Below are 9,884 nucleotides of genomic sequence, written 5' to 3' on the forward strand. Positions count from 1 at the left end.
GGATTTATAAGGCGGTTTATAAGGAGTTTATAAACTGTAACTGTTAATTACTGTTACTTTTAAATATATAGATCGTTTCTAAGTCTATAATCAATGGTTGAAATTGTGTGACTGTCATTGGATTAAACAAACAGATATCTAAATGCTATAATCAAGTGGAGATAAAAAAATTATAATAATTTTGCAACAGAGCTTATGGCTGAATATTCCCTAGTATTTGGTAGTCCCTGGCGGTGAATCGTAATCGTCTCCTCTCTCTATAAGTCCCTGATCCCTGCTCTGTCATGATCATGGCACATTAGCAGATTTTCATCCACCAGAGGATGCCGTTGCCATCTGTAGCTCACTTTGCTAACTTGAGGACCTCTCTCTAAAACATTTGTCCAGTTCCAAATGTACACTAGCCCCTACTCCTACACACAACGCCTGAAAGTATTGGCAATATGTGTCTCAGCAATATGACTGCATGATACAAATCTTCTACACAAACTCTACTCATTTGTGCAGTGGTCTTCAATCATGGTTTGAAAGACCCACAGTGTGTGCAGGATTTTGCTCTAGCCCAGCAGTAACACACCTGATGTCAACTTACCCCCTGATTAATTGACTCACATTCATTAGTAAGGGGCTGGAACAAAAGTCTGCTCACCTGGCAGTGGGTCCTCAGGAACGTGATTGAAGAACACTGCATAAATGGGATCAGAATAAACTGTAACAGTATATCTCTGCACACTTCCACTCTTTCCAGACAGGCACTAAACTACTGTACCAGAGTTTATACAGTAAATCACATCTTTGAGTGGGTTTGGCAATAGTTGGTGAGAGTTAAACAGCTGAAGGTTGCATCAGCATGCAGGGAAACATTACTGAGGTCTTACATCATGAGAATATCAGGCAAAATTCTATTTCTAAAGGAAGAAACCCTCTGTGACCCTGCTTCCTCTTACAGAGAGCTCGTATTTCAGAGAAAAGTCAAGGTTTGCTGAAAAAAAGTTACAAAGAATAAGAAGGTGTATCTTGAGGATGCTCCTCGGCTTCAAAATATGTATGAGCTATAGGCCTAAGATATGGAAGTTGCCATTTACCTTTTTTATTTTATATGATACACAAAAACCCTTATAAATTACTTAAATAAATGTAATAATTTAAGCTGAAGTGCTGAACGAATTGTAGGGGAACTGAAACCAGATGGCTTTGGCAGTTTTTCATATGAATACTTATTTTTCCCCCTCCATGATCAGCATCTCCATCCCTCTGCTACATGGTATTTCTGGATGTGGAACCAAGGCAGGTCATCACAGGAAGCTGCACAACATGAAGACGGATATACGTTCTGTTCCACTGCCGCTTTTTGCTACCGTTTGTTGATGGGATTCCCATGCTGCCATTGTTGCTATTGTTACATGCATCTTGACGTGCAGTATTGTGCAGGCAATAACCAACGTGAGCTATTAAGTCCTCAGTGAAGGTATACAATACAATACAGCATAGGAGGTTGGTGGCACCATAATTGGGGAGAACAGGCTCATGGTAATGGCTGGAGCAAAATAAGTGGAATGCTATCAAATACATAAAACACATGGTTTCCATGTATTTGCCATTCCATTTGCTTCGTTCTGTCCATTATTATGAGCTGTTCTCCCCTCAGCAGCCTCCTGTGCGATACAGTAATCTATTAATGACAGAGAACATTGTGTTTCGCATTGCCTATAAGAACTTAGTTGGAGACTGCACTATATATCCCTTTATATACTGTACACAGCCTTACCACAATTAAACCATTCATTGATTGATCTGTAAACATTTGTAGAAATATGCAGAAAAGGCACAAGATGTTTAAAACCATTACAGTATCTTAAGAGCGTCTGTCCATCAGTTTTACCATTATGTCTCTCCTACAGATGTAGAATGAATCTTAATTTGACCAGTTTCTCACAACAGGAAAATAAGCCTGCAGAAACAGGAAATTATAAATATTGTGTGGATTATAATTAATGGGCATTTTTGTAGGGGTTGATGCATTTTTAGTTAGGGCAAAACTTTAGAAGCCTTGAATACACTACAAATGTGCATTTCCAGCTGTGCAGGACATTTCCTGCAACAACAGGGTGACCAAATTGAGATCCTACTTCTGTATCTGCCGTTAATCAGTGACAGTGAGTTTGAGTTCAATAAAAGTATATCTGAACTGTATAGATGTTTGAAGTCCCCTCTCTTGGCTAGCTGAGTGTCAAGGGGTGAGTGTAGCTGATGCATGGAAGTCAGGCGCAGGAGAGCAGAGATGAGTGGACAAAGCACTTCACTTAGGCAATCATAATAACAGAACGCAACCGCGTCACAAAACAAATGCCCAAAGAACAAGAAAGGCAGTACAAAGTACAAAACCCAAGTACAAAGTACCGGCTGTCACAAAGCACGGGTATAACACAATACCCGGCGCAAACCAGCAAGAAGCGTGCCAACCTCGACAATAAACAATTTCACACACAGACATGGGGGAACAGAGGGTTAAATACACGACAAGTAATGAGGGAAATGTAAAGCAGGTGTGTGGGAAAACAAGACAAAACAAATGGAAAATGAAAGGTGGATCGGCGATGGCTAGAAGACCGGTGACGTCGACCGCCGAACGCCGCCCGAACAAGGAGAGGAACCGACTTCGGCGGAATTCGTGACACTGAGCTGCAAGCCTTAGCAGCAGAGTTAATTGAAGCTGCCTAGCCCTATATGCACGCAAAACTAAACCAATGCTGCCCTCAGGCAGTATATCAGGCCAACCAATTCTTTTGAGACAAAGAGCCAGTTTGGAATTTAGCTATGTAATACAAAAGCATGTAGCCAAGTGCTATGCTTTTTCATGTTGAGGGTGGAGATGTGTTGTGGGTGAGTGGGGATTCTTCTTTTGTAGTCAGACCAATGTTGGCTCTATGTAAATTGTTCATTTATCTAAACATCAACAGAACATGTGTCTTATGCATAGCCTTTTCACTCTAGCAGTGCTGAGGCATAGCCAATGTAATATGACCTAATTTCTAACATGATGTCACAAATCCCTTGGCACCAAACACTGGGCTACTGTGGCATGTTGAGGGATTTCCTAAACTTTATTGCTGTTCAGCAGAAACACTCCATGTTTTAGAGTGCCTGAATAGGTTTTTCGACAGGGAATAATCAGATACACTGCATGCATGTCCACAATGACATATTGTTCATTTTGGGGAGAAGTGAGTCAGTTAGACACCAGGGGATAATTTAACAATTTGGCATGGCTAGGCAGACCAGGCAGGGGGGCTTGAATGGACACATCCCCCATCCTGCATCCCACGCTATCAGTCTCTCAAATCAGACAGACACAGCCACAGACGTGGCACTAAGAAGGGGGAGGAGGAGGAAGAAGAAAAAATGGTAAAATCTTCACAACTTGCAAGCAACATTTACGAATCATAACAATTATAATACCAAAGTACTTTCTACCCCCTAACAATTATTATTCTTCGGTCTCATGGACTTTTAAATTTTCAATGACCTACTTAGAAAACTTCCCTGCAACTCTGTTCGCAGTAGGTAACCCAAACAGATGGCACTATTATTCATTTTATGTTGTTTGCCATCTGCGTCTGACTTTAATGTACCCAGCCCGCTATACACTCGTGTCCACCAGGGACCAGCTCATATATAAAGCATCATCCATTCAGGCTGCAAAGGCGTCAATTTCCTCCTTAACTTGATTTAATGGCACACACAAAAACTAGGAAAATATGTGTACTGTCTTAATAATAAAACACAATTTCCCACCACTATTTTCAGATTTTCTCACAATTTACAGATGTTGCACACTGTGTTCAGTCCAGCAGTCTGTTGTTTACCCCTGGTTTAAAGCGGTGTGCAACATCTAGAAGTTGTCAGAAAATCAGAAAATGGAAGTGGAAAATGTTGTTTTATTAAGACAGTACACATATTTTCCCCGTTTTTTTTAGGCAGGAGGGCCATTAGTACAAAATAATGTTGCTCTATGATGCATGGTCTGAAACTGTGTACAGTATATTACAGTAGCAAAATTTGAGAATACAGAACTATGAAATTTATAGAAACTCTGCCAGATGTCTGTCTGCAGTGTGAATGAGCTTTCAGTGTGTCTCAGGCTTTAGGACCTGGAGGGGGAAAGTCCCGCTCACATAGCTGCTCAACAAATACTGTGGGAGGGCCCAGTGCAGCTCACTGTGCATTGAAAATCACTGTACATCATTAACATTTTCCATTCCCCAACTTCCAGAATATTTCCCCCACGGTTTGTAGACCAGCTAAAGGATCGTGTGGAAGCTGAGAGAGAAATTAGAGGAAAACTGCTGAAAGAGCCTGGTAAGTTAAAAGGGGATGCGATGAGGGGGGGGGGCGGGAGGCTGGACTTGTGTTAACTGCAGGAAAACCTCTGCCCAGGAATGTGAAAAGTCCCTCCATTTTGGGCTTATAAAATTATTTTTGCGAATTTAGTTCTGTATTACAATACAGCTTCATGTGATTGAGCCAGTTGAAAGGAAAACGTTGCCAGGCTAAAACATACTTCTTCCTCCCAACTTCACTGTTCACACTTAATGAATGTGTCACATAACAGTGAAAATGCTATAATGATCAAATAAAAGTCATGGCCAATTAACAGTGGCAATGCTGCTTTGAATTGTGTCATGTCTGAGGAAGCCAAACGTATTAGTAGCGGTCCCACCCAGCAACAGACTATTGTGCTCTGATTTGAGTCACAGTTGCCTCTGCCAGGGGGCATCTCACTTTACTTGGTCAATTGAACACATGCTGCGTGGTGGTAGAAAGTGTAGAGAAAGTATCAGATAGATTATCAGAAGAAATGAGCTGTGTAATTTATAAACATATGTTCAGACAGATATTAATGACGATGCACGGAACTGTAAACCAGCATATTCCTCCTCCTCTAAACTTTCTCTCACACTGGTTTCTGTCCAATAAGATGAGACCGTCATTGCCGGTATTTGTACGTGTCAGGATGTTTCTTAGTTATGACTTATAAGGGCATTGAATTACGCCCGATGTCCACCAGATGCATATGCATTTTGTTTTGTCGGATGTCTGGCCCACATTTTCCGTACTTGACACACGTGTTTCGCTTTTCTACTAGCTAAAACCTAGCTAGTTGGAGTCAGTGGGTTTACCTCCATTTGTACCACCGCATTATAAAGCAAAGCACAAGTTGAAAATATTGAAAACATACAGTACACAGACAGCTGTGGACTGCTCCATTCACAATGAAGAGTTTGATGTATCTAGTGGACATGAGGCGTTAGCTTGTGCTGTGATTTGTAATTATGCATGCAGAATCAAAATAATAGGTAATGCAAATTTAGAATGTGCTGAAATAACTTGTAGTTCCAACAAAACTTCTTAAGGCATCATTGTTACAGTAAAGATCAAACTTTCTGTTTAAGACTGAAAAATGTGAAACCTCACGCCCGCTTAAGGTCACTCATTCCAGGCCTCAGAGGATTCATAGCATCCTTTTGTTTAGACTTCATGGCTTAGCCTGATCATGTTGCTACTTGTCTGCTACCGTAAGCCTCCTGCAGGGCAACACAGAGCAGAGAGAGATAAATAAAAAGTGATTGGTCCCCCAAATGAAGTGAGAGCTTGATTTCAATTAAAAATGTTCTTCTTGAGAGAACTTGTATTCTTCATTCAGTAGCTAATGGCCCTCATTAGTTGCTGTAGAATTATTCCACTTAGAATGTTGACCACTGTTTCATCTTCTAGGCATTTTACAGCTGCAGTGTCAACGTGGCTCTTGAGTCTTGCCTTGAATGTCTACTTGGAGACTCTCCATTGGCACGGTCAACCCTGCTCTCAGATTCTCTACCAATGAATTCAGGTCTATAATTACATTACAGACTGCATAATGAAAGCTTAGTATACCACACAGCATGTCCATTCTGCATCATCCAGGTTGAATAAAAGAGAATGTGGTATTCCTCTTGAATCTCAGCAAAGTGTTTGAGAAGTGCGTTATCTCCTTAACTCATGCTATCACTGGCAAGAGCAAGGAGAGAAGTCCCACAAGAGGTTTTCTGTATTCAAAATCCAGGACAAATGTAATTTCATTTGCCTCTAACACCTGGGATTTGAGACTCTGTTACTGTAATCCCTATGATGCTCCATAAGGAAGTCCACTGTATAAATCTAACACATACACCTTTTCCATGTCCCCTCTCAAGTTTCTACTGATTTGGTTGACACCATGTGGGTGACTAACCTGGTAGCCATGGCCCTATTGGCCACTGCAGCCTCCGCTGCCACCGCCGCCTCGGCAGACAAGGTCCTGAGCAACCACGCCACCCTGCTGGCTGACAACAGCGCCAGCCTGGCCTTCAGCCTCTACCAGAACATAGCCAAGGAAAAGGACCTGGAGAACATCCTCATCTCCCCGGTGGTGGTGGCCTCTTCCCTGGGCCTGGTGGCACTCGGGGGCAAGGCCTCCACCGCCTCCCAGGTCAAGACTGTGCTGAACGCTAACAAAGTGAAGGACGAGCAGCTGCACGCTGGCCTGGCCGAGCTCCTGGAGGAGGTCAGCAACTCCAAGGCCCGTAACGTCACCTGGAAGATTAGCAACCGCCTATACAGCCCCAGCTCGGTCAACTTTGCAGATGCCTTTGTCAAGAGCAGCAAGAAGCACTACAAATATGACCACACTAAGATAAACTTCAAGAACAAGAAGAGCGCTCTGAAGTCCATCAACGATTGGGCGGCCAAATCCACCGATGGCAAGCTGCCCGAGGTAACCAAGGATGTGGAGAAGACTGATGGGGCCATGATCATCAACGCCATGTTCTTCAAACGTGGGTTCTCTCTTACAAAGGACCAGAATTTTGTAGATGCACTCTTCTCTCTTTCGCTTAGTTCACATATTTACAGTACAATTGTATTTTACTTTATATCTGAACAGCCCATTGGGATGAACAGTTCCATCATAAGATGGTGGACAACCGTGGCTTCCTGGTGTCTCACACTCACACTGTTGGTGTACCCATGATGCACCGCACAGGTCAGCCCTCATTATGATATCATAAAGTACCTTTGAACTGAACTGGGGTGTTCTCATTTCAAATTGAAGGAAGATGTAAAGAAATGCCCTAGAAATGTCTCTGAGTCTGTATCCATACTGACTGTACCTGCAGGTATCTATGGCTTCCACGAAGACACAGTGAATAAGCTGTTCATCCTGAGCATGCCCCTGGCCCATAAGAAGTCCAGCCTGGTGTTCTTCATGCCCTACCACATGGAGCCCCTGGAGAGGCTGGAGAAGCTACTGACCTGCAAGCAGCTGGAAGACTGGATGGGCAAGCTAAAGGAGACGGCTGTTGCTGTGTCTCTGCCCAAAGTCTGCATGGAAGTCAGCCACAACATCCAGGTACTGGAAATACCTACAGATGACACAGGTCATTGTTTAAAACAACACTTATTAATAATTTTGTTAACTGTTTAAAAGATGCAAGTTTGAATAACAATCATTTTGTTAACTGTTTATGAGATCCAGGTTTGAATAACAATCATTTTGTTAACTGTTCATGTTAGCATACAGTACACATCACTGATTCTCTTAGGTGGCTGAGAGTTCCTTCATGCTTCAAACTCCTTTACAGTAAAGATCTCTCTCTCTCACACACTCTCTCACTCTCTCATTCTCTCTCTCTCTCTCTCTCTCACTCTCGCTCTCACAGAAACACCTTGGGGAGCTGGGTCTGACTGAGGCTGTGGATAAGACCAAGGCGGACCTGTCCAACATCTCTGGGAAGAAGGACCTGTATCTGTCCAATGTCTTCCATGCCTCTGCCATGGAGTGGGACACCGATGGGAACCCCATAGACAGAAGCATCTTCGGCACAGACAAGCTGAAGAACCCCAAGCTGTTCTACGCTGACCATCCCTTCATCTTCCTGGTGAAGGACACCAAGACCAACTCCATCCTTTTCCTCGGCAGACTGGTGCGGCCTAAGGGCAAAAAGATGAGAGATGAATTATAACACTTTGGAGTCTTATGTGAAGTGTTTTTGTATGTGTGCGTGTTATGGTGTTTGTGTGTGTGTTTATGTGTTTGTATTTTTCTATGCAAAGAGAGGAAAGGGAGAAAATGAATTTTACGTCTAATACCTCAAGAGTACATTCCCATTTGATCATCAATGTGCCAACATTTGTACCTGTTGTTCACTATGTATGATTCAGAATCAGAATTTTTGTGTTGTAAGAAACAAAGCATTGTGTACTCTAACTTCACCTTGACATGGTATTATCATCTAGCCTGGTTTCAAAACTGAATATCGCCCCATTTCACAAAAGAGAGTGATATTGGGTTTGGTCACCATCATGCTTGAGTATTTAAAGTAAGATGAGATCACAGGATGGATACTTACATTAAGTATGATCTACCAAACTATTGCTTAAATGTAAAATAAGTGTTCCTCTGTTTTCCTCTCCTGTCTCCAGTTGGGATCGCAACTGATTGCACACTGTTTCATTTCACTTTGGATTATAGGCTATTTTTCTGTAGTAGTTGTTTATTTGAATTTCACCGAATCAACATCAACTTGCTATTGCCTGGGTATTCAGTACTCTATATTCAAGAAATAACTAATTTAACCTTTATTTAACTAGGCAAGCCAGTTAAGAAAAAGGTATTATTTTACAATGACGGCCTACCCCGGCCAAACCTAACACTGGGACAATTGTGCGTCGCCCTATGGGACTCCCGATCATGGTTGGTTCTGACACAGCCCAGGATCAAACCAGGGTCTGTAGTGACAACTTTAGCACTGAAATGCAGTGCCTTAGACCACTGCACCACTTAGGAGCCCACTCATCCATTTGATAGTCATTCAAAGGTGCTGAGCAAATTGCTACTTTTATTTTTTTTGCCATGATTACCATGTACCTTTCACCAAATGTCTAATTGTGAGTTTGTGAAAGGGTCGCGCCGCTGTCTGCTACTCTGCATGGCTTTTTACTGATCCACACTGAAGGCACTGCGCAGCACTCTATAGCTAACTTACTAGTGAAAGAAAAAAAGTATCAGGGATCAAGGTAAGACCCAGATGCAGGCTGTCGAAGTAACAATGTTTATTGTAGCAACAGGGGCAGGCGGACTCAGGGTCAGGGACAGGCAGAGTTCAGTAATCCAGAGGTGGAGCAAAGGTACAGGACGGCAGGCAGGCTCAGGGTCGGGCAGAGAGGTCAGGCAGGCGGGTACAGGGTCAGGACAGGCAAAGGTCGAAAACCAGGAGGACGAGGAAAGAGATGCTGGGAAACGATAGGAGCTTACAGGAAACATGCTGGTAAACTTGAACGAACAAGATGAACTGGCAACAAACAGACAGAGAAAGCAGGTATAAATACACAGGGGATAATAGGGAAGATAGGCGACACCTGGAGGGGGGTGGAGACAAGCACAAGGACAGGTGAAACAGATCAGGGTGTGACAGAAAGGCCATGTCTGTGGAAGGCGTTTGACTAACTAATCAGTCTTGTCGTGTCTCCAACACTATCACGTTTTGCCACAAAAAACAACTTTTTGGGAACAATGGAATGGTATGAGATATTTACAAGTTTCCTCTTTTTCCAATAAAATGGTAATACAAAAGAAAGTTGTAATGTGACTTTGTTCGATAGCGGGCTGTGGGTGACTACTAGGATGAAATGATAGCCATAGGTAGTGTGGCTAGCATTTGTGATGTCATGCAAAGTAGCCAATAGGTTTTTTTCCAACTGGTTGGCTGTAAAGGAATTCTAGCTATGGGGCTTTAGAGTACACAAGGAATGATTAGTGGATTCAAATTAGTGGATTCGGCTATTTCATTGTATGCTGTAGCGTTAAG

The 9,884-nt window shown here is 42.7% G+C and overlaps 1 protein-coding gene across 2 annotated transcripts; it reads left to right on the forward strand.

Moving 5' to 3' along the window:
* The first annotated feature begins 4,202 nt into the window (after positions 1-4,202).
* On the forward strand, positions 4,203-9,653 carry LOC115148913 (serpin H1). 2 transcript variants are annotated; one of them, XM_029691221.1, is made up of 6 exons: positions 4,203-4,359; positions 5,776-5,890; positions 6,234-6,854; positions 6,962-7,060; positions 7,194-7,426; positions 7,737-9,653. In XM_029691221.1, exons 2-6 carry the CDS (start codon positions 5,881-5,883, stop codon positions 8,037-8,039), a joined length of 1,266 nt encoding a protein of 421 aa, XP_029547081.1. In that variant the 5' UTR covers positions 4,203-4,359; positions 5,776-5,880; the 3' UTR covers positions 8,040-9,653. The 2 variants fall into 2 exon arrangements, with proteins under 2 accessions (XP_029547081.1, XP_029547082.1); XM_029691222.1 differs by lacking the exon at positions 5,776-5,890.
* Positions 9,654-9,884: the final 231 nt, after the last annotated feature.

This window comes from Salmo trutta, chromosome 15, assembly GCF_901001165.1.
Source record: "Salmo trutta chromosome 15, fSalTru1.1, whole genome shotgun sequence".
Taxonomy (NCBI): Eukaryota; Metazoa; Chordata; class Actinopteri; order Salmoniformes; family Salmonidae; genus Salmo; species Salmo trutta.